General features: G+C 33.6%; 4 protein-coding genes across 7 annotated transcripts; all 4 read right to left on the reverse strand.

Annotated features, from left to right (window-relative positions):
- Positions 1 to 757: 757 nt before the first annotated feature.
- Positions 758 to 1,521, reverse strand: LOC112502473. Its single transcript, XM_025106385.1, has one exon. The coding sequence runs from the start codon at positions 1,477 to 1,479 to the stop codon at positions 919 to 921; it is 561 nt and encodes a 186-aa protein (XP_024962153.1). The 5' UTR covers positions 1,480 to 1,521; the 3' UTR covers positions 758 to 918.
- Positions 1,522 to 7,038: 5,517 nt separating this feature from the next.
- Positions 7,039 to 15,327, reverse strand: LOC112502470 (probable carboxylesterase Os04g0669500). 3 transcript variants are annotated; one of them, XM_025106381.1, is made up of 7 exons: positions 15,059 to 15,327; positions 12,631 to 12,683; positions 11,363 to 11,486; positions 10,409 to 10,536; positions 10,108 to 10,215; positions 9,457 to 9,548; positions 7,039 to 7,369 (listed from the first exon to the last, which is right to left on the reverse strand). In XM_025106381.1, exons 1-6 carry the CDS (start codon positions 15,219 to 15,221, stop codon positions 9,459 to 9,461), a joined length of 666 nt encoding a protein of 221 aa, XP_024962149.1. In that variant the 5' UTR covers positions 15,222 to 15,327; the 3' UTR covers positions 7,039 to 7,369; positions 9,457 to 9,458. The 3 variants fall into 3 exon arrangements, with proteins under 3 accessions (XP_024962149.1, XP_024962148.1, XP_024962150.1); XM_025106380.1 differs by having other exon boundaries at positions 7,039 to 7,350; positions 15,059 to 15,326; XM_025106382.1 differs by lacking the exon at positions 7,039 to 7,369 and adding an exon at positions 7,410 to 7,478.
- Positions 15,328 to 16,162: 835 nt separating this feature from the next.
- On the reverse strand, positions 16,163 to 20,165 carry LOC112502476 (mediator of RNA polymerase II transcription subunit 11). 2 transcript variants are annotated; one of them, XM_025106388.1, is made up of 6 exons: positions 20,039 to 20,165; positions 19,440 to 19,569; positions 18,221 to 18,305; positions 17,992 to 18,108; positions 17,291 to 17,491; positions 16,163 to 16,313 (listed from the first exon to the last, which is right to left on the reverse strand). In XM_025106388.1, the coding sequence occupies exons 3-5, from the start codon at positions 18,272 to 18,274 to the stop codon at positions 17,315 to 17,317; spliced, it is 348 nt and encodes a 115-aa protein (XP_024962156.1). In that variant the 5' UTR covers positions 18,275 to 18,305; positions 19,440 to 19,569; positions 20,039 to 20,165; the 3' UTR covers positions 16,163 to 16,313; positions 17,291 to 17,314. The 2 variants fall into 2 exon arrangements, with proteins under 2 accessions (XP_024962156.1, XP_024962157.1); XM_025106389.1 differs by lacking the exon at positions 19,440 to 19,569.
- Positions 20,166 to 21,568: 1,403 nt separating this feature from the next.
- On the reverse strand, positions 21,569 to 25,330 carry LOC112502475. The gene is made up of 3 exons (XM_025106387.1): positions 24,831 to 25,330; positions 22,958 to 23,107; positions 21,569 to 21,809 (listed from the first exon to the last, which is right to left on the reverse strand). Exons 1-3 carry the CDS (start codon positions 25,200 to 25,202, stop codon positions 21,642 to 21,644), a joined length of 690 nt encoding a protein of 229 aa, XP_024962155.1. The 5' UTR covers positions 25,203 to 25,330; the 3' UTR covers positions 21,569 to 21,641.
- Between the last annotated feature and the right edge of the window lie 213 nt (positions 25,331 to 25,543).

Below are 25,543 nucleotides of genomic sequence, written 5' to 3' on the forward strand. Positions count from 1 at the left end.
TAAAGTTGTGTCTTTTTTATTATTAAAACAATAGATGCTCATAATATGATGTAAAAATAATAATAAAACATTGTTGTAATAAAATGGTTTGAAATGTTTTTTTGAAAACAAAATACAAAACCATAAGAGTTTTGCAATTACCACCCAATCTTGGAGAATGGATAAGGGTCCCCAAAAAAATAATATATATATATATATATATATATTTTTTTTTAAATACCATACAATTTAGCTAAATCAATTATTAACTTAGGATTGAGTTTATATGAGACAAAATTGTTTTCGTGAAATATAATTTTTATACTTGAAACTTCATAACAAAACACTATGAAAGTTATTTTTATAATGTTTTACTGTAAAGTTTCAAATATAAAATTCATGTGTCACAAAAATAGTCTTGCCCATGTATTATATTTAGAGGCTTTATGTTATTAAAAAGCAATATTTTTTTGAAGTTAAAGCTTGTAAAAAACAAACATATACTTTTTTATGAAAAGATAATATTTATTTTATCTTGAAAATTTACAACTTGAAAATGTCACAATCAAGTGAGCATCCCAAGGCTGCAAAATGTAAGACCAAGCTTTTACACATGCATCAAACACTGTACATCATCATTAAATTACATTTTCAGTCCCTTCACATCCAATAATAACTATTTCTTTTTAATATAATTTAAATTCCAATATTTATATAATTAATAGCTTTTAAATGATAAATGAAATATAATTAACCAAAAATGATTCATAAATGCACATAAAGATAAAAGGTACCAATTTTTTACAATGTAAAAAAGGGTATATTTTACAAAACAAAAACTTAAAAGGACCAATGAGTAATTCCATCAAAGTAGTAGTAGTAAAGTGAAATAAACTCAAACCAAACCTTCTTTGGAATTCTGTTTTGACAATTATACCCCTACGTCCAAACACTCCAAATCCTCTCTCCCAGAAAACTTACCAACTTCCTCACCGGCCCTTCTTCTTCATCGTCACCACCACCACCACTTCTATACTCCACCACCGATTCCATATTCGCCGGACTCACCTCCGGTGACTGAGTTAACTCGTCTGACTCAGTTGACCTGGTTTCTTCATTACTACTGCTACTAATGACTTTCTTTTTTCTATCTTTCTTGCTTTTCTCTTTCTTGTTTCGAACCAAACCATCTTCCAAAGCGTCGATGATTTCGTGGATGAGTTGGCGGTTTGGCGATGAATCCCACCGGACCCAGTAGCTCATGTAACACCGGAAGCAGCTGCAGTTGAAGAGAGGTGGGTGGTCGGCGGCGGCGGAGGAGGAGGATTTGGTGGTTTTTTTGGTGGTGGAGGAGGAGAGGAGGTAGGCTAAGACTTCTTTGTCTTGTGGGGAGAGAGCGATGGTGAGGGTGAAGATGGCTGCCGGCAAAAGAGAGAGGTGGTCGGCGATGGGTGGTGGCGGCGATGGGTGGACGGTGCTTTTCTTGTATAGCTTCTTCATGGTGAAAGGGTTTGAGAGTGATGATGATGAAGGATGGCTAGGGTTGGCGGTTTTGAGTTCATTTAAGAATCAATTCTTTCAAGCCATTTTGTTGTTTTTTATTTATTTATTAAATCTTATTTTTTTTTTATCCATATCTATAATACTATAAATTATTTGGTAAAAAAAATTATGTTTGAGATTGCTTTTAAAAATAATTTATTGACTTATTTCAGTGTAATATTGGTAATAAATATTTTTAAGTGTTTGGACAAACAACTTATACCGGTGTCAAACCGGTAATAAGAAGTTTTTGAAAAAGTTAAACATTCTAACTTATAATAAGTTGATAAGCATTTTTGTAGAAAACCATAAGATGTTTCAAATAAACAATGCCAAACAACCCCTAATTAATGAACGGTCTTTTAAAATCTGTTTATAGTTTATATTGTGTATATATACATGTACAAGGTTCGGGTATTTTAGGCCTGTTCTTCAGGAAACAAACAAAAAATCTGGCTTTTCAGGCTTCGACGGTTAAAAAAAAGTCTGGTCGGACATTTTCAAGTAGGGTTTTTGGGCTTTACCGTAGCTTTGAATTTTTTTACCTTGTCGAGCTTGAAGGTTGAGCTGGGCCCAGGCTCGACTTTTTTGGTTTCAGATCAGATTGGGATAGTTCAGGATTGAGCTTTTTTGTGCATTTCTATATACTTCTTCAAAAGTTATATTTGAACTGTAAAAAACAATTGATAAATACGTTTAAATAAAGAATATATATCGAACCCTATGAATTTCAGATATTTTCAATGTATAATTGAATTAACTTTTATTTATATCATAATTTGCATTGCATGGATATAGTTAGTTATTTTACAAAGCATCAAGATAAAACTCATAAATTTCAAAATTTAATATCAGAAAATCATTAAGTATAAAGTATAATGTAATAAGAACAGGAAGACTTCGATTTCAACACATTCAGATAATGCATTTTTCGTGTTTGATTTCTTTCTCGTTCTGTTGTTACAAAATGAAAAAATCCGAGTTAGATATTTGGAGAAATAGGAGTGTAATTGAGGATGACTTGAGGCACTGGTCTATGTGATTTTATAATTTTCACATAGTGGTTTTTTTTTCAACGCTCGAGATAGAAGCTTTGTACAAAATCTATTGCTATGCAACTATGTATTTTGATTGGTTTTAAAATGTAATGATCGTAGGCATGTGTGTAGTGTATGCTCCGTAACGGGTCATATTCTTCTACTTTTTTCTTGAAATCGGTAACTATTCGTCATGATTACCTTGAACCCAAAATGGCATAGCCAAAGGACTGTTTTGTCAATGATAACCCGAACAGCCAGATTAATTACAGGTCGCTTCAACTGCGGTATAGGTAGAAGGAGAGAACGTGTACTGAAAGTACTTTATAGTTATAATAGTAACCCGTTCACATGCTCCAAAACACAAGAATTAAATATAAACATGTCACATTATAACGAGATTTATACTTGTCACGTTATCTTTTGGAACCTTGTGATAAAAAGCTCATCTCACGTTCCCGACTTTGGATGACCATTATGCTTCATTACTGTTGATACTTATAGCAACACTGTACCATTTGATATTGAGAGTCCTCGGCTGACAATCAAGCTAAGTTTTGAGGGTTTCTCTTTATGGGTTGTCAGCTCGAGTATCGTAAGGACCATCGATTTTCTTAACTGTGGTCTTCATCCGCAAGCTGGTCTGGATGTCCACATTTCCAAAAAAATGATGTTACCGTTTTAATTTTGGTCTCATTGCTTGCTACAAGACCTATAGAATGTCATTTCAATTTTTGTTTTCTACCCGAGTAACAAAATTCCACAGTGTCGATTGTCCAATCAGTTGAGACAATGCCAACCCTTAATATACAACTTACATATCAAATATTGATGCATACAATAATACTCCCAAGCATCACCATCTTTTCCAGATATAGATTATGAACCTAACGATACGTGCACCCATTTAGGCCCAGGAGCACAACTCTTTACAAAGAGAATTTTTCTCTTTCTTTTATATCTGAAGTATGTTCTGAGAGCAGCAGGTACCCCTTTTTATTGAATAGATCTACTTTGATCTTTCCTTGAGCAACCTTAAATACAATGGTGTAGTTGCCATGATCCAAGCAAACCGATGCTTTGAATTAACTTAACACTAAAAAACACAAATCGTTATAGTATCAGTTTAAAGAATTGAACTAATGATTCTATTAATTTGATCGCTGATAATTTATAAATTATAATATCGTTTTTATCATATGTAAATTAAATAAAACTAAAAAAAGCCCCTATATCATGATAGTAAGTCGCATATGGAGGTTCAAATGAGAACTCGTCTATTTTATGAGAACAGGAGAACACTCTAGAACACTCTTGTCACATGTGATAATATATGTGAGGGGACATGATGGTGTGCGGACGATGTGTCATGTGACTTAGGTTACGCCAAAAGAAGTTTACGTCTATGATTTAGTATCACATCGAGAACACTCTTATTACATGTAATCATACACGTGAGCGGGCATACTGGTGTAAAAGCGACTTGACTCGGAACCTAAATCGCACCAAAACTCGTCGACAGGTTTAGCATCACATTTGTATTATATGTGATGTATTATAGTATCACATGTTATTTTCTATAATAAAAAAGATGTTATCACGTTCTCATAAAATGAAAATGTTATCTCATTGAGTTTTTATATCATTATTATTAGTGTATATATATATATATATATATATATATATATATATATATATATATATATATACATATTGAAGCAATTATATAAATATACTATACACTTTTTTTTTTGGGTGCCATTGATCATAAATGATGGTACGGATTGTGACGAAGAAGAGACACAGAGGATTGCAGCAAAGACATAAAAGAATAAGTAGGACCCAGCAGGGTGGGACATGTGGGACCCAAAGGGCAATAATCGGGTGCTACGCAGGTACTGTTTTAGCAGATTTCATGCAACAAAACAGAGGCAATTTATTGGACAAATTCATGCCATTTACTTTGATTGGGTTATGGTAGGCCTTACTTCTATATTTTGATGTGATGCCACAACATTGATTTTAATATTATTTATATATTAAAAAATAATTAAATAAAGGACACTCCACTCCAAAATTACAAGATGATTCACAAAAGGAAATTTAACTCAAGTCACCGTTTCCATATTTAACGGAGCTAGATATTACGGAAGTAGTGACATTTGAGTAAATCCAAAGGAGAAATGGTTAAAAGACCAACTCGGGTGTGAGAAATAGTCATTTGAATCAGTTTTCCGTTGTAAACCATCTAAATTTGGTGCATACTTTTAACGTCGTTAAAATATTCTATTAAATAAGATAGATTTTCGTTTGTTTATCAACTTTGTGTTTTTAATGTAAGAGGTAAAATCATAAAATCGATTTTTGTTGGGTAAAAGACAAAAAAAAAATAGATAGAATGACGAAAATATCCCTTATTATACAGAAATTCTAATGACCATTAGAAAGGGGGACTAAGTCCATACGTTTTTATAAACCAAGATGACCATCATGTAACTTTGAAACTACGGAGACGAAAAGTGATTTTCGAGAAACCGTAAGAACCAATTTTTTGGCTTACTCTAAGTTAATTTAGTTCTAAAAACAAGATGTTAGGAAGCATTAAATTGTATTTTGGATATAAAAGTTTTTTTTATTATTATAAGAGTTGCCTTTAAATAAGGGCTGGATTTAAACGAAAATAAAGTCAAAATAAAATAACGTAAAACACCTATATCGCATGTGCTTTATACTAAAAACCACACATAGTTGAGTAAATATCAACCTAGGGAATATTCATATCTGATATAAGTGTTATCGTGCTCCCTTATTTTAACCATGTTCTCGGTGGAACCTCTCTCTCTTTCTCTCTCTCTCTCTCTCTCTCTCTCTCTATATATATATATATATATATGTGTGTGTGTGTGTGTGTGTGTGTGTGTGTGTGAAAACTCGGATGAGAACCTCATATTATTGCGGATCTGGGAATCGCCAAGGACATGAGTTTTTTACAACATTCATAATAAATGTTCAAGACTTGTAACAAGCTCTCGATGGTTCCCAAGTTCCCAATAGAAATTCCGTTCCCAACTGAACTTGGCTTCACACACACTCTCTCTCTCTCTCTCTCTCTATATATATATATATATATATATATTGAACACTGAAATTCGTTTAAGATTAAATTAAGAGTGCTTGGGTTGTTCCTCTTGTGAGGAAAAGAACAAGGGGAAAATGTTGGTAGAGAGACAAGATTTGGACTTGTTATATAATATACATATTTTGTGATAATGTATGGGTGTAATAGTTTTTGTTTTCTTTAGGGTAAAAGAATAAACTTGTTCCTTAAATTATGAAAATATAAAATATTAAGAGTTTGTAATAATTTAAGAATTTATTTTCAAATCATAAACATAAACAATCACATTTTTAGAGGCCTATAAACCCGATCCGACCAACAAACAAATAGTTGGGTTGATGTTTGGTTCGTTATTTTTCCATTAAGGGGTTGTTCGTTTGTGACTTAATGGCCTCTATAAGCCTTATAGCTTATTCGTTCAGCTATAAGAGGTTGTTCGACTAAGGCTAATTCACTTAACTAAAAGCTTATTAGCACAGCTCAAAAACCTTACTCCTATAGCCTCAATCATCAATATTCCCCAACCACCCTTTGCAATAATAATAATAATAATAATAATAATAATAAAAAAAAGACACTTCTAGCTACAAACCCTTACGCTTCAAGACTATGAATTTCTGCTTCAACGTCTTCTTCCCGATGATCAGCTCTCTCATATCGATTTACTGGTAAATTGATTTATGCTTCACACCTGTGTATACCGATTTACTGGTAATCAATTTCTACTTCAAACCCGTGGTTTCTCTCCATGGTTTCGATTTCTCCTTGTGATTTGTCTCCATGGTTTCAATTTATTGGTTTCCTTGTTGGTAGTATGCATATCTGCTATACGTTTGTTCATCATACATGTAAACGTGTTTATACATGTTTTTAGGTTTTTCCTTGTTGGTAATCTATAGGAAATGCAATATTCAAGATCAAATATGTGAAATTTTTAATTGTATCTAACCTATTTAAAATATAGACTGAGGTAAAATGGTCATTTTAGACATTTATATTGTTTATTCAGTACAACAACCGAACAACAACTTATTCAATATCATACAGATAGTTTTATCCATACAGGTCTTAATGGAAAATGAACCGAACAACCCCTAAGTCTTGTATGAATTAGTTGTCTATGTGGATTGTTCCATCTGAATTGAGAGGTTTTTTCATAGATTGAAGGGACATGTTTTTTTCTACTGGGAGGGGCAGGTTTATAAAGGACTTGCCTTTTTGCATAAAACTCTTCCTATAGCTTACTGAATAAGTCACTTTCTATGTCTTTAGATGACCAAATATGTTGCGAGTTCCATTAAACATATTACACTGCTAACAAACATACCCTAAATGTAGCAAACTGAAAAAAAAAAATAGGAGTTAAGAAAGTTAAGCACTTGTATTATGGTATAACAGGTAGAAAAAAGACCGAAAATAAACAGTCCAAACAAATCCAAATTATCACATCTCACTCTAAGTACCGATTTTAGATGCCAATAAAAGCCAAATACGTGCAAATCGACAACATAAATTATTAAACTTGATCCTAAAAGCAATATCTAAAATAATCATAGTCGGTCTTAACCTTTTCTTTCAACGGCCATTGATGTCTTTAAATCATTCGTAGATACCGTTAGGATAAACATCATTTGGCTGTCTTTAACTACTCCAAGAATCGAGGTATAACATTACCTGAAAAATAATTATGACGCTACACAAATTTTCAGCAAGTAATCATCCAACATACAATGTTGTAAGGATTTTTTCCACATGTTACAACCAGATGAAATAACTAACCAAACGAGCCCAGTATATCGCACCTGAAAGTGAGGTCTAAGGGGTATAATGTAAGCAGACCCGACCTCTATCACAAATAGCAGAGTGGCTTTGTCATATTAAGTCGAAGCCAATTGCTAATATTTGCAATTATTTACAATCATGTGATGTTGACAGTAACTGAAAACTAACCAAAGGAATCGAGTAGTTGAGAGGCATAAAACTTGGATTTAGGGGTTGTTTACCCAAATGCTTACCCGGTAAGTGCTTACCTATAGAAGTCAACACTATAATTTATTTCAATATGTAAAATTTTAATACATCAAAACGTATTGAATGCAACAATTTACTGGGTAAGAGTCGTAATCTTCACTTACCAGGTAAGACTCTCCATCATTTTTATCGCTCTTACCCGGTAAGATTCTTGGCCCTTGTCATGTTTATCCGATAAGGAAATTTATTTGGTAAGCACTTACCAAGTAAGCGTCTAGTAAACAGCTCCTTAGTGAATCTTTTGTGTGTGTTGTTTATATGGCAAGATGAAGGAAGGGGGTCAAAATCATTCTTAATGATGCTTCCCATTTTTTAGTGAAGTTCTATATCTCTCTTGTGCCAAAATAAGTGTCCTCATTTCTATAAGGATGTGTTTGGCACACTGAACATGACAGAACAGGACATTGAACATTGTTTCATGTTTAACAGAACAGAGCATTGATCATTGTTTCACGTTTGACATAACTTTTATATAGAACAAAGTGGAACATATGTGTTCCAACACCACCGCCAATAGAACAAGGTGGTACAAACCTATATATTACCAATATACCCTTAAAATAAAACTTAATTCTCTTATAAAATATCAAATATGTCTCCCTCTTTACATTTTATCCCTTATTTATATTTTATTTATTGTATTTTTATCATTTTTAAACTTTCACATTATTGTCTTAGATTATTATTTTTAGACGTTGTCAATATGTCGGTTAATTTATATAATTTATCAAATACTAATAAATAGAAAATAATATAGAAAAGGTACAAAATAAAAAAAGAAAACTAATAAACTTCAAATTTTGGTGTAAATTTATTCATATAGAACGTAAGTTTTTTAATAATATATTTTGTTATAAGAAAATATTTACTTTATTATAATTTAATAAATTACATAAACTAATCAAAATATATAATATATATAAACAACTATTCATGAGTAAATTGGTCATTTTACCAGTCCAATCTCGTCTTACCAAACACTGAACAGTTGTCCTGTCTTATCTTGATACCAAATGCACCCTTATAATTTGTCCCAAGATAAGTGTCTACTTTTCAATTATACCCTTAATTATTCTTTCTCTTATTAAGGGTAAATATTGTCATTTAGTTGATTAAAAAGTGTAATATATACACATTTATATAACTATGGATTTTTCATCGTGAGCATTTATTTTGGGACGAAGGAGTAATGGTTAGAACTCTAAATCATAACAAACCTGTAGGGGAAGGACGCAATAAGTCCATCAAAAGTGATGATATTTGTGTCTTCACACTTGCCTGTCTATTTCTTTAAGTCGGATGAAATGCCTGCGTACATCTTTTCCTATGCTATCCCTAGTTCCGGGTGTAATATACTGATTCGTTTGATTTGGCTTAAAAGAAAAGGTTCACAATTGAACTTGTTATGTCGACCCCATAAAAAAATATCTCTATCTTTAAGAGATGTACATATTGACTTTTTGAGGTCCAATCCACTTCTTGCAAGATTCATGATTGATATGGATTTTCTTAAAGAACAGCCATTTTTGTTTATTTATAAAATAAAATTATATATATAAATCCAGGGAGTTTCAAATTCTATCACTAAATTTATAGAATTGATACCGATTTTGAAAATTGATTAGTGGTTGTTTGACCTCGAAAGTCAAAATACACCCGGATGCTTGATAACTAAGTACCAGCATCCCATGTTCAGATTTAATGAAAGAAAACGTTCATTGACTAGCGAAAATTGTAGAATGGTCGTACCTTCAGGAAGAACTTTGTAGTTGAGATTTGATCCACGATTCCAAGCTCTTAAGCTCTTGATCATTTATCGAATGGGCTAGTCCAGGATATGCCTGTGATTCAGAAACGAGCCAGACTTTTAGAAACTGGGGATGTTTACCAACTCAAATCGGATAATTGCTAACCGGGAACGAGGCTGTTTGGTTGGTTTTCCAATAAGTCCTGGATAAAGTTGTCTGTATGGATTATTCTGTCTGTATAGATTGGGAAGACTTCTGTTTGAAAGGGTTATTTTCATAGATGAAAGGAGCGTGGTTTTTAATTGGGAGGGACAGGTTTGGGAAAAAATTGTTTTTCTGCGTAAAGCTCCACCCTAAAAGCTTACTGAATAAGCCACTTTGTATATCATTAAGCCACTACCAAACAGTCATATATAGTTGACCAAATAAGCTGTCAGTTCCATTAAGCTCAATAAGCTGCTAATAGTCAGGGTAAGTGCTAACCGAAATTGGTTGTTTACCACGTCTTGAGCTGACTCGGTAAGTGAAATAATAATGCTCAGTGATGCTGACCGAGCTAGCTATGCTGAACTAATCAGCGCTCGTCAGTAGTAGGTAAACAGACCCTAACACGTTATCTTGATGCAGAGTGAAAAAATGTATGACGGAATACCTTAAATTCACAATTTATGCCGATTTGTTGAAGGAATGGTGGACCCGCTTGTCCAGCTTCAAACAAAACTGTTCCATCGGAGATACCATGAGACCACAATATAGGTGTCTGCATACACATTCAACCAAATTCCCATCAGATCTAGACCCTAAACCCTAAACACCCTTTGTGGAAAGAAAGAATCTATCGGGTTATTGTGTGTGTGTTCGTACACAGCAAATGCATGCATTGTTACATTTCATGATTTCAAGATAGCCAGAGCAGGCGATTAAACGAAAAGGTATTTGTTGTTTGGGAATACCCTTTTCGCCTCTTGTGTGATTTGTTCAATTATGGAGCTAGTTGAACTAAAAGGTACCCATCCACTGAACACTGCACCTCCTCCAAGAGTTTTTGGATATAACAGAACACTGGCCAAGGTCAAGGCACCTGCAACATTTATAATGATTAGATCATAACACACGCAATATATATATATAGGCAAATCAAATAGAAATGTCTATAAGTTAGAAACTCTGAAGCAATATTGACCACACATTTTTAACTTCAATAATTATCTTATTAATTGCCTTACCAATTGTTTCCTTAAAAGAACTCACTTAAATCACATGATCGATGTAATGTTTCGTTGGTGAAACGACATTATACCCAAAAGAGATCAATCTCATGTGTTGTTTCGTTCATGAAACAACCTTGCATTATCAAACAGATCAACCCATTATGTTGTTTCATTGATGAAACAATGTTGTATTATCAAAACATATCAACAAACATCAACTATGTGTTGTTTCATGGTGAAATGAAGTTGTCGTTTCAAAAATTAAAACAAAAAGTGAGTTTTTTAAGAAAAATATTGATAAGGTAATTAATATAATTAAGAAGATAATTATGGAAGCTAAAAACGTGTGGTCAATATTGGTTCATAAAGTTTCTAACATATAGAAGGTTTTTATATGATTTTGGGCCTATATATATGTGTATGTGTGAAAAAGTCCAAAATGTGAATAATAAAGATTTTGAGAACCTGAAAACCAACTGTTATGTGTTATTCATGACGAAAAACCATGAATAATCATGAATATCATGTATTTTCATTATGAATAATTTTCATCATGAATATCTATTACGACATTAATGATGAATAATTGGTTGCCAAGTTTCTCGAAATATTTATGCTTCTCATTTGAATCTACCCCTGTATATGTATTATATATATATATATATATATATAGAGAGAGAGAGAGAGAGAGAGAACCTCCTTGACTAAATCCACAAACAAACACATTCTTAGGGTCTGTTCCAGCAGCCAGCTCTTTGTCGATCATTGAATGTACTCCTTGAACAGCTTTAAGCAAAGTACTTTCATCCGTAGGAGAGTTCTGTATATTTTAAACGAGTCAGTTCTATATCGGCAGCTATCCATACCATCCTCTAAAGAAGTCCAATTAAGTTCACAGATTCTATAAGTATTATCACAGAACTGCAATCCAACGTCTTGGTGTTGTGGCTTAATAAACGGTGATCATGGCAGCACAGTAGTGATGAGTGACCAGACTTCTTGAACCATCATGCTGAGTGCTGACTTTTTGTTGCAGACATACCATCAATCTTGCACAAGTGCAAAAAGAAACTACTTCTCGCAAAAAATGGGAGATTTTTAACAAAAAAGTGTCAAGTAAACCAAAGGGCCAGGTCAGGGGTTCAAGTCTCACCAAATGTGAATAGGAATAGCAATTAGGTGCGTTTGGTACACTGGACAAGACATAATAGAATAGGAATCACTGTTCCACGTTTGGTAGGACTTTTATGTGGAACAGGAACAATGATTGAAAGTAGAACGAAAGGAAATTACACGCAAACTTTCCAGGGAATCTTCCCTTCTCATAGCACTAAGGCTAAAGCCAATTCTCAATAACATAAAACAAAAGATGTCCCTCATACGACACCTCCTCTCCTCTAAAAAACTCTCTCCTCCAACCGTTTTAGCCACTTTCAGATTGCCCCTTTTTAGCCCTTCTTGTATACGTCTTTAACACTTGAGGACTGTGTATTATTTTATCTCGATACCTATCAAACAAAGTGGACACCAAACGCACCCTTATATTTTTGAAGTTTGTCCATCATTTCTTTTTGCAAATTATATTGTTCTTCTTTAGCATTTTCACAAGAAGAATGGTTGGTCTTTAACATGCCAAGAATGATGGTTCAAAAACTTGATCACCCTTTTAGAATATGAAGTCATTGTATTGCATTCTGAGAAAAATGAGTCTATTTTTTAAACAAATAAAATGAGAAGTTATTCTTATCGTCACAAGCTGCCATAAAGATTGCAGATAAACATAACAATTGTAGTCACTGAGTTTATCAGGACTGATGTCTTACAGTCGCAATTTGCCAGGATTAGTATGGGCATAGCCTGGGACATCCTTCCCAAAAGATTTTATATATATATATATATATATATATATATATGATTCCTTAAGTGGTATAGGGTGGGTTGATATAAGAGGGAAAGGAACTTACAGATGTTATAGGTATCTCATGAATGTTGAACCATGAAGGCATCGAAGCACCATCTGCAAAAATTGGAGTTAAAAACAAAATCTTTGAAGAAATATGAGAATGGAAGACGATAAACAAGTGGAAAATACTTAAATATCATAAGATCACAAATTTCTTTAAATTACTTGTATCTGAAGAGGTTGTCAAATATGACTTCCATCTTTTATCTATTTGTTAGCATTTAGCAATTCATTACAAAATGGACATCTTAGGGGTCATTTGATTGATTTTTCAATAACTCATGCATAGATAAAGTTGTATGTGTAAACTAATCTGTCTGTATGGATTGGGGAAGTTTTTGTTTGGGAGGATTTTTCATAGAGGGAAGGAGTGTATTTTTTTAATTGAGAGGGACAGGTTTGGGAAAAACTTGGTTTTCTGCATAAAGCTCCCTCCTAGAAGCTTATTGAATAACTCACTTACAATATCATTAAGCCACTACCAAACAGTTATTTATAGCTGACCGAATAAGTTGTAAGTCTCATTAAGCTGCTAATGAATAGACCCTTAATCATTAATGCTTCAACAACATTTCTAGTGACGTAAATATCTAAACATGATGAAAATAAACTTTAGTGGCTTTTCACGATGTATGGCCGTTGAAAAAAGAAATAAATTAAAGGGTCCAACACCCTGTTTTTCCGTTGACACATAGTTTGTTTAGCTCTTCACGAGTTAACAACTTGGATACAACAACTGAAGTATAGTAAAGGATAAGAAGACTATAGCACAATGAAGATTTGGTTTTTCCTATCATTCACTTGGCAAAAGTGCAAATTGCACATGGGAAAATGCTTGTGGAATTTGATGCAACGATTGATATTTTAATTTTTTGGATACAAAATATATGGTGCCAGAAAAACGAAACCAAACGATCACAGTATATACTACTTGGAAGTAGGGTCCGGGGCGGGATGTACATCATCTACCGCAAATGATAGAGCGGTTATTTCCATGAAGACCTTGACTTGTGAAAAAGTGAGCAAAAATGTAAGAAGAACTAAGACTAGTCAACAGTAAGCAGTAGAAAGGAAGGTAGGCACATTGAAACATAGAAAAAATAAGGTAAAACACACGTTAGCGGGAACCATTTATCCCACAGAATTGATTGGTTCTGTGCATCTAGCGAGTTGTTGTATACATGATTTGCTCTCACATGATTTTCTCGTGGCAGGGCAGCGTGGACTGTCTTTGGGGTTTTGCCGGTTAAAAAACCCTTTCGCGCAAACATTAGATTCTTTGAGCTTGGTTCATCATTCCTAAAGCTTATTAGCATCAATACTTGATGGGTTTCTTGATGGGGTAGTCAATGAAAACATTTAACAAAGAAATGTATCGGCTACTTTTATTTCTTCTAAAGCAAAATGACTCTACATTACGATTTAAGGCTTGTATCTTCAATTCAGGAAGAGCATACATACCAATTCGTATTTCCTCAGGGCCACTGAGGATTTTCCTAACTGTTATCTCAAGATGTCTCGCAAGTTGGTCCGCACGCCGACAGATATCCAAAGAAAAAGTCTATGCCTAACTATCCACACCATTGTTACATTCAATTAGTGTGTCAATCATGATCTTCCTCGGCATCAACAAACTATTCTAAACATTATTAGCTGCAACTTTGGTTTACAAGATATCAAAGTTAACACAAACATTTAGTTAAATTTACAAACAAAGTAAACAACATTGAAAACGCGACAGCCATTTACCCACAATCCCTACATAGGGCCGTTTAGCTAAATTTACAAACAAACATAAGGCCATTTACCCACAAACATTTAGTTAAATTTACAAACAAAGTAAACAAAATTGAAAACGTGACAGCCATTTAGCAGCTTAACGAGACTCACAGCTTATTTGGCCGGTTATACATGACTATTTGGTAGTGTCTTAACTGTAAATGACATAGAAATGGTTTATTCAATAAGCTTCCACGGGGGAGCTTTATGCGGAATGCCAATTTTTTTCCAAACCTCCCGTTCCAATTAAAAAACATGATAAAAAAACCCTCTCAAACAAAAACTTTCCCCACATACGGATTAATCCATACAGAACTTTATTTATACGTGACCTAATGGAAACCAACTAAACAGCCCCATAGTCTATAATAACAACAACTAAGAGAAGCAAATGGAAACCCAGCATCTGAAACCCACAAAATTGTGGGAAAAACTGATTGAATTCGTGAGCTAGTATAATTGCAGGAATGCTTTAAACACCACCCAACAAGACATTATTGGAAAATGTCAAAATAATTGGTCTGAATTTTATAATGGCAGCAAGCACCGCAGCAATATAAATTAAAAAGGTAAATTACTCCTGCATAAGATCCGTCGTGATTTTGATGATAAAGCCAGAAATGAGAGGTGAAAATCGAGTGTTTACTTACAATTGCAGGTGACAGGTTGAGAAGGAGCAGAAGGAAAAGACCATCGAGTATTCGTGAAGAGAGGGGAAGTGAAAAAGGTCTTGATGGGTTCATTGGCCGGGCCGGAGTCACCAAGACCGTGAAGCCATAAAATGAAGCTTCGACTAGCAGCTGATGATGCCATTGACGACGATGGAGAAATAAAAAGCTTTTTGGGGAAGGTTGTGATGAGTACAATTGGTTTTGATGGAGGTAGAAGTAGACTCAGTCGGCCATGGTTGACAATTTGGGGCTCTACTCTTCTTATTGGGCTATGCTTTCTTCAGGTTTTCGAGTCCGCTTGCATATTGCTCGTCAGAAAAATCTTCAACGAATGAAAAACTTATTACTGGACTAGTTTGACTGCTTATCAACTTATTATAATAAAAACTCTTTATTATCGGTTTGACATCAGTATAAATTATTTATCTAAACACTCAAAAATACTTATTATTAATATTATATCGAAATAAGTCAATAAATTATTTTTATAAACAATACTAAAGATCCTATATTCAATTTTTGGCCGACCAAATCATTCAATAACAATAATATAAAATATCTAATATGATTAACATTAAATGATAATTAAAAAATAATATTAATTAATAATTTATAATTACTTTTAATTATGAATTAATGAAAAAACTAATAATAATCACAAACACAATTGGAAGGGGGTGCAAAAGAACTCTTTGGAGTTGAACGTTTCAACAAATTAGGTTATAACACTTTCTTAATAAATTCAAAAAAGAAATTAGCTTATAATTTATCAAACATGAACTTAAAACCAAAATAAAAGTAAACTGAAATAAGATGATAGAATTATTATGATGAAGAAACGGTTGAAATTGAATGTTCTTTTGTGTTCAGGATCCACAACCAGCCCACTCGTATATACTTTGGCTACACCTATGGATGCCGAATACCACGCACATCAAATTCAACCTCCTTCCATTCTTTTATATCATACAAGTACGTATCCAGTGCACAAAATTATAGCAGCTGCCACCAAATCCCCCAACATGCACAAGAACCGAGAGCCACCTAGGGACTCGACTTCACCAAGCGATTATTTCTCTCACATCATTTCACATAAAATATTAAATGCAAGTATTGTTGGGATATTGCAATTACAGAACCTTTGAGCTACAATTAACAACTTTTTCTTCTTTTTAGTACAAAAAAGTAATCACTTTCCTTTGAAAACAATATGCATCCAATCAATCTTGCACTCCTGCAAAAGGAACAACACTATGCCATCAGTCAAGGCCTCAAATCTGAGGGAATTGACCAAACTATTGGACAACATTTTTTCACTTTTTACTTTACCTTTTTTAATCGGGAAAAGTGCAAAAAAAAAAAAACCAACAAACTTTCTGGTTTTGAATTGTTTAGTAGTTGAACCAACTTTTTTCAACGAAAAAACCAATAAACTTTTTCATTTTGAATAAATGATTAAATCCATGAACTAATTTTTTGAATGAAAAAACCATTAAACTTTCACATTTTGAATGATAAAGACCCTGAATTTTTTAAAATAAGTAAATAAACCATTGAACTTTTACTAGTCGGTTAATGTAACGTTTTTCGGTTAGAATGACGTAAGTAACCAATTTTTAAAAGTGCAATGGTTCATTTATTAAAAATATGTTTAGGGACTTAATCAATCAAAAAAAAAAAAAAAGGTTTAATGGTTTTTTCATTCAAAAAATAGTTTAGAGACTAAACCATTCAAAATAGAAAAGTTTGTTGGGTTTTCGTAAACTTTTCCCTTTTTAATTTGACCAAAATAGCCGAGATTTCGAAATGTACTTCTTTACCAGTTTGCAAAATGTCCTTTTGGCTTGTGAAATCTCGTTATTGGCTTGCAAATAGTTTGGTCAATTTCCCACTTCTGAAGTATAAAAACCACAACTAAATCCATATTGGGAACACATTGAGTGGCTTCTTGTTGCAACTTTCAAACTAACCATTGCTTTTATCAAAATGCCAAAAAACACTTGTGTCAATTTGGGCAAATAGTGAAATACGTACACACAAAAATACCATCGTACTTGAACGTTCTTTTACGAGAATCATTCATGTTTGTAAAAAAATAGTAGCGTCTTCTTGCATTTTTAAAAGAACAATAGTTTGATTGCAACAATAATCCATGTACGAAGGTAAATCAAATGTCTTATAGATCATAAAATGGTCAAATAAGAAACTTACAATATATCAGCCAGCCTGCATGACTCAAGTTGCTCGATGATATTGATCGATGGTTTCTTTCATCCCATCCAATTTCTCAAGAACATATTCCACTTTCTTGCAGCAGATTTCATTTGATATTCGCGCTATGTAATCACACTTCTCAAATGGACGGTACTCGCAAGCGCTTTTAATTTCTTCCCTAAGAGTCACTTGTATATCCTGATGAACATGATACGAGAATAAGATGATATGTTTAAGCTTTACAATTTAAATAACAAATACTCCCTCGGTCCCAAAACAAGTGTCCTTATTTGTATTTTAGTTCGCCCCAAAAATAGTGTCCACTTGAAAAATAGGTGCCTACTTTCCAATTCTACCCTTAATTATGAGGTGGAGGAATTCATTACTCCCTCTACTGTTAAGGGTATAATTGTCATTTAGTTAATTAAAAATTGTAATAATTACATATTTCTAACACTGTGTGCCTTTTTCATTGTAGATCAACAACAAATACAGATTAAGGATTACCAAGCAGAAGCCAACATCATAAATTGTTTAGAAAATGTGGAGAGATTAAAATCATGGAAACAAGCTTAAATTTTATAAAGTCAACCTCATTTCATGGCATGCAAAGGAAAAATGCAACACAAAGTATGCGCATGTATAAAATGAATAGAACAATAGGTACTGGTATGGAGTAAACCATCAAAAGTTAAAACCTTTATTAATTGCATGAACTCGCTGCAATGATTGTTGACCAATTCCTTCCTGGGTCCACTAGGGTTCGAGAATTCTTCCATCACCCCACCAGCAAGTTCCAATACTCTAACGATCCTCTGAGAATAACCCCATAACTTAGCATCCAATTTAAATACATTGTATGAACTAAGGTATTAACTTCTTAATCCACTTTTGATTTCAAGTAATAATGCATTACGTGTATATTACCTTCTCAACAGTTTGGAGACGCTGCAATGATGCATTCTGGTTCTGTGAATCCATGAGTTCTATTCAAAACTCAGGCTATAGCATACTGGTACAGTACGTAAGAAAATGGTTAAGTACAAGTGATCGATAAACACATTCAATAAATCAAGCACTAGATTTGGGGGTAGTTGTTATTTCATGGGATTTCGTAGGATTTGTTTGTAATAATATTTTAAAATATGTTAAAACATTTGTTTTGAAATGATCAATTAATGAAACGTAATTTAATTATTTATATATTGTTTTTATAAATCATCTATAAAAATGGAATTCAATTCCATTCCAAATCCTACAAACCAAAGATACCAAATCCTTCCACGAAATCCAAATCCCTCAAAAACATTCCATAAAACCAAACGCCCTCTCCTCAAAATCTATACACCCTCTCCTCGGCAACAAAGGATTCCCTTTAATTTATGATATCAAAACCCATGTACCTAAACAAATTTTACTTCAAAATACAGAAACATACACAATTACACAATCATGTACCAAAGAACATATATCTGTGTAAGTGTCTAAGAATAAAGTACCTCAAGGTCTATCAAATTTGCAATGTTAATCAAGCTTCCATTATACGGTCTACTTCAAAAAGAAGATTGAAAGAAACTTAATCTACCTATGTGTTACAAGCATGTGTTGTTGACTGACAAGAAAATAGAATACAGCAGGTACACGCATGTGTTGTTCATTGACAGATTTTATCAAACAGTTAGCATCCATAAAAAACCAGTAGAGCTTCATATATACTTAAGCAGCAGATAATTTATCAAAACATCTTGTCCTTATCTATTTCCCTCAAAACAGAACATATAATATATATGTATATGAAATTCTGTGTAGTGATTTGAATATATGTAGGAAAGCTTAGTAAAAGAGAGGCACCCTTTTCAACAGTGCGAGAAGGTCACCGAAATCCTAGATCATTAATACAAGTTGAGGCAGGATTTTAGCTCAGGGTGAGGCTATGTAAACATAAACTAGTTGACAGTAAACAGGGTATTGAAATTCGCAATAGTTCAACATGAAGCATAAGGATATTGCAATTTGCAAAGGAAGAAACAGAACCAAATAAGTTGAGTAGAATTGATGGAAGTAGGTCGAATTAGGGTTTGTTCTAGACCCCAAACAATAAAAAGTAAATTAAACTGAAGATATGGACAATAGATAAAGTATTTACCCTCTTTATAGTGAGAAATTGATTGTCCAGGGGCGGCAGTCCGGCGAGCAGTCGGCGGCCAGGCGTTCAGCTGTGGTCGTCTCCCAGGAAAAGGGTTGTCTCTCACTGTTGTTCAATTTCACCACCTCTTCTGAATGATTAAGTTTTATATTACTACAATATCTCAATTTGAATGTTCCGTTTCATTTTTTTTTTTTCGATCTTATAATACGTTCCCAGGAAACCAATAAGCCACAAGAAAGAGGGAAATGTAGCTCAATGACATAATACAATACATTCATTTACTCACCAAACCAAACCAGAATCAATGGGCTAAAGCAACCACCATCTACTCACCACACAAAACCAGAATCAATGGGCTAAAGCAACTATCAGTTGAGCTGTTTATAATCAAATAAAACATCCATGCCAATTCTAACACAATGCACTAAAACAACTACCATTTACTCACCACACCAAACCAGAATCAATGGGCATTACATATATATGTTCGTACATTGAAAATAAATAGGATGCATATTTGGGAAGGAGACATGTTAATCTTTCAAACTGTAAAATATGTAATGTAATTACCAGAAGATTGGAAAGGGAAGTCTTACCTGCTGATTGATGAGAGAAGGCGGCGAAGAGGAGGAGAGAGCACCGGCGATTGCAATGATGAGAGAAGGCGGCGAAGAGGATGAGCACCGGTTCAAGCGGGACGAAGAGGAGAAGACGAGGAGAGCACCGGCGAGAGCAGTGGGGAGTTAGGGCATGAAGCGTCGAAGAAGAGATTTTATAAGATACCGCCCGGATTTGGATTTTAAATCCAGCCCATTTCCAAATCCTTGTACACTTAGCAAACCAAATACGGCATTGGAATAGATTTTATATTCAAATTTCCTCAATTTCATTTTATTCCTGTAAACTAAATGCATCAGTAGTTTTGAGAAAAATATAAAATTAAAGACTTTATAATTGAGTTAATAATATAATTTTTTTATAAAGATAATAATTAAACATTCTATTAGATCTCAACGAGTATTTTAATTATATTTTATATTTTTTATATTTAAAATTAGAAGTTTATTTTATATTTAATTTTGTTTATCTGTAGTTAGTTATAAATATGAAGCCTTCATAAATTGTTTTTATGTAGAATTTACTTCTAATCTTAAATTTTAAGTAATATACATCAATTAACAATATTTCATGCATTAAAAATAGTTTTTAAGAGTTTTGGTCAAATACTTTATAATATAGTATAGATTATTTATCATTTTAAAGGATTTAGCTTTAAATTATTTTTTAATAAAAGCATTATTAAATATATAATTTTTTAAAATTTTCTTTAAAATAAAACATTAAAATTCCTTTAGAATGAAGTAAGCCAGAAAAAGAAAGTAGATTTCTTTTAAATTTGAACAACTTTTCAAAAATAATTAATTATAAGTAGAAATATTTTTTTATTATAATTTCATCAATGATAAATTTTGATAGAATCATTTTTTTAAACATTCTTCGAAAGACATAATAAAAAATGTCAAATTAGTTAAAGGAGTAAAGTTTAATACGTTATAACTAAGCTAAAACATGTATAACTGGAATGAAGGTTAAAACATGTATAATTCAATCGTATTCCATATTTCACTTTGGAACATCCATAGACGTGGCCATACTTGCCAATTTCACACTCCACTCCGCACCAACGTTGAAGTCTTCCTTTTTTTACATTTCCAACACAATTCCGTATTACTGGGATTTCGAGAGAACGTGATTCACAAAATTTGAGCGTTCCATTTTGTTAACAAAAATTCGAGTACAGAAACATTTCACTCGGAAGTTCACATGTCATACAATTTGTCAATAGTAATATATAAATTATAAAAAAGAATGTGAAAATTGATGCACTTTTGATGGTACCGTTTCCAAATCATTTCTGTAAAGAGTTAAAATAACAAGTAAACCCATGTATTTTTCGTGCCCGTGGTTTATTAAAATTACGGTTTCATCCCTTTAGTTTGCAATTCATTGTTGTTATCGTCCCTGAGATTAACTCCATCAATAATTTACCGTTAAGTATCGGGGACTTTAACATGAATTAATTGTAAACCATAGTAACGAAAACCGTAATTTAGAGATCACAGAGATGAAAAATAGCAATTTTCAACAAACCACGGAGACGGAAAACATGGTTTTTACTCTAAAATAGTTGATGATTTGCTATTCACTCCTTTTATCCACATCACCATTCCTTTGGTCTTTTGCTTCTTCAGATTCTTGATCACCATCAGAAGCATTTAGATTCAAACTTAAACCCACACCACCACTACTACAACTATTACTTTTCTTAACATCTTCTCTTTCTACTTCCATATTTTCACTAACCTCCTGAAACAACAATAAATAAATATATTCAGATTTCTTCCAAAAAGCAGCAAACACAAACTGAATATAGGATATATATATATATATGGCATATATATTGATTTAAATATTAGGCGAAGGATCGTGTGAGAAAGACGGTTAAAGTGAGAAGCGTAAGAATGGATGTAGACCCTTGATCCCCCTCAATCTCAAACTCACCCATGAATCGCGCTTGATACGGAGATTGATCTATTGTATCTTGATGCATCTCATCCTAATGTACATCCAAGGGTGGAGATTTCTTCTTATGCTTCTTACCTTAACTCTCCTTCTCACTGGAACCCAACCCTTAAATATTATTCTTATATATGTTGATCCGAATGAATTATTACACATAATTTAGGGGCTATTTGATTGGTTTTTCATTAAGTCTCGTATCAATAAAACTGTTTGTGTGGATTAATTTGTCAGTATGGATTGGAAAAGTTTTTGTTTGGGATGTTTTTTCATAGATGGAAGGAGCGTTTTTTTAATTGGAATGGCAGGTCTGGGAAAAAACTTAGTTTTCTGCATAATGCACCCCCATAGAAGCTTACTAAATAAGCCAATTTTTATATCATTAAGCCACTACCAAACAATGATATATAGCTGATTGAATAAGCGATGAGTCCCATTAAGCACGTTAAGCTGCTAATAAACAGGCCCTTAGGGTCATTTGTCCAGGCCATTAGCAGTAACCAAGTTACCAGCGGTAAAGCCCAGCCAGAATCAAGGGTCCAAACGGGTGTGCATGAGTATTTGCGGTAAAACAAATATTATATAACTATAAAAATGATGGACTGAACTTAAAAGCCAAAAAGAGTGCAACCTTTTCAACTATTGTACTTGTTTTTGTTGCAAACTGACCATAAATGCAAAAGAAACCCTTAAAATTTAGCAACCATGGAGAATTTGTGGACATGTAAATGCAAACCTAACATACATTTGACATTTAATGTCCATAACCACTAATTTATTTAAAAGTTTAGTGTTGGTCTAACATTTCTGCAAGAATAATGATTTGTTTGCAACGAAAAGTGAAGTATGATGATTGGAAAAGTTAATTACTCAAAGCCAAAATAGACTAGAATAAATTTTCATTTATTTAAGTTTTATAAATGCAATGTGTTTACCTGATTCTCTTCTATTGGCACATCATTAATGTCGGGTTTTTCATCCTTCAAAGATGGCTCAGATGCAGTATGTGGGTTGGTTTCGGTGGGTTTAGGTTCATCGGTCTGCGCCTCTGCTGCCTCATTATTTTGTTCCTCCAGTACAGCTACCTGATAAGCCATCGATAAGAAACCATAATCCAACAAAAAAGGAACCCTTACTGTGTACGTCACTGCAAGAAACAACAATCCATACTTCGGCAGCCCAGGGATGATTCAAGTTGAAGTGAAAAAAAAGTAAACATGCCCTTTTTGGTGATTTTGATTTTACATTTGTCAACTAGCTTGTCAGCTAGTTTTGTCAAACATGATCAGTTTATCAGCAGCCAACAGCTAGCTTATCAGCCATTTTGCCAAACATAGCCTTTATGTTTTCAGAAAATATACAAATACAATGATCTTCCAAAGCTTCGGTGCATTTTGTTTGTTTTGCCCATTATGGGCAGCCCATATCTATTCAAGGTGATGTTAGTTCACAAAAAATATGTTTGAAAATCAGAGGTGGTATTTCTAGAATAAACATCAAAGAGATGAAGTGGTCAAGCCACATGCATTTTAGCAGATGGATGGCGAAGGCATTCTTTGCTAAACAGTGGTATCATAGTCCTTAGGAACATATTGTACTTTAACGGCTTCCAAGTCCATCATTGAGTGACCCACTATTCACCTAAGACATCTAAGCACTTCCATCGATACTAATATAGCCTTTTGTACAAAAGCAGGAGCATTTACCATCTTAGCCGTACAGTCTTGTGTCAACACTCTAACATTTTAGTTTCAAAAAACTATATGGTGGCACCCTTCAGAAACGTAATTTTTCCCCTTATGACAGAACTATGAAGTGGTAACCCGACTCCCGAGTCACCGTATCTATCCATGTGGGTCCTCCCCTGTTCATGATCCAAGCTTCACGTCTATCCATTCAGCTTGTGGGGGGATGTTAGAGTATTATGTAAGTCATCACAGCCTGTTAGTCTAGCATATTTTTGTAACAAACTTAACAACCTCCTACCCTCTATAGTGTGTATATATAACTTAGAACTTGTGTACTTCACAGGCATGATAAGAAATACAATGCAAACACTTTCCTGTCTCTCATTATCGTCAATAACCTCATGCCCTTTAACTTGAATTCAAGGTGAAGTCTGTCCTAACTATCAAATAAAGTGTGCCTCCCTTCCAATTCCAGACCACACATACTACGCTCAACAAATTCAATCTGATAACTATTTTGCATCTGTACCTTAAGTTAACCAATCCATGGAAACCCCACAATTTTCCTTATAGATAGATGCATCTTATAGACTGGAATTTGAAGAATGTCTTAATCTTCGATTAAGCAAGCTCAATTCAAATTTTGGACCTGATAACTATTTTGCATCTGTACCTTAAGTTAACCAATCCATGGAAACCCCACAATTTTCCTTATAGATAGATACATCTTATAAACTGGAATTTGAAGAATGTCTTAATATTCGATTAAGCAAGCTCAATTCAAATTTTGGACCTGATATACATACATATCCCAGTCGATTTTATAACTTTCGCATTTCAAATCCAATAAAATTCAAATCACTGTTCTTTACGATAGGTCTACAAACTCTCCAATTACAATTTGGATTCAATTTCTATACACGAAGTCTGCTATATTTTACCTTTGTTTCAACTAAGATATGACCTGTTTCTGAAAACAATTGTTTAAATTTAGACCCACGTGTACAAATATACATATTACACACGAACAGAAAAAGACAAACATCACAATCTAACAATCAGATCGGACCAAGTCAAATTAATCAAACAAAAATTCAAAAGACAAGTGATGGATAAATACCGGAATATACTTCATCTTACGTCGAGGCGGCTCTTCGTCCACCTCGACGGCACCGGTGTCTTCCTTGGCGTCACCATTGCTATTGTCGTTGGCGGAGGAGCTGTTATGACTTTGACTAATTGGCGTCCACTTATAAAGCAAAATATGAGAGGCATCAACATTGTTACCATTAGAAGAAGAAGAATTTCCGTTAGATTGGTGTTGTTGTTGTTGATGATGATGATGCTGCTTATCATTCGACGATGCTGCGGCGGAATTGGGAGGCGTTACGTGGATCCACTTCTTCTTCCACTTCCTCACCGGACCTGTAAACACGGTGGCTGGTCCGTAACGAGTTGAGGAACGGCCAAGTCGAGCTCCAACACCTTCCATCTGTGATTTATTAACGCCAATCGGTGGCTACACGGTGGTGGTTGGATCCGTCGTCGGAGGTTGTTCGATGGTTTTTATTTTCTCTCTCTGCAAAGGGGGCGGTGGTGTCTCTCTTTCGACGTATCCGCAAAATATCATGGCAACAAAACAACCCCTACGTCCAAAAAATTAAAAGTAATTAAAATTATTTATATGTCAAATATTTAAATTATCTATACTATATTATAAAACATTTAATAAAAACTTTTAAAAATCATTTTTTATATATAAAGTATTGTTTATTGATACATATTACTTAAAATTCAAGATTAAAGGTATATTATGTATATGTATAACTTATT

This window comes from Cynara cardunculus, unplaced genomic scaffold, assembly GCF_001531365.2.
Source record: "Cynara cardunculus var. scolymus isolate 2C unplaced genomic scaffold, CcrdV1 Un_Scaffold_1484, whole genome shotgun sequence".
NCBI classification, from domain to species: domain Eukaryota; kingdom Viridiplantae; phylum Streptophyta; class Magnoliopsida; order Asterales; family Asteraceae; genus Cynara; species Cynara cardunculus.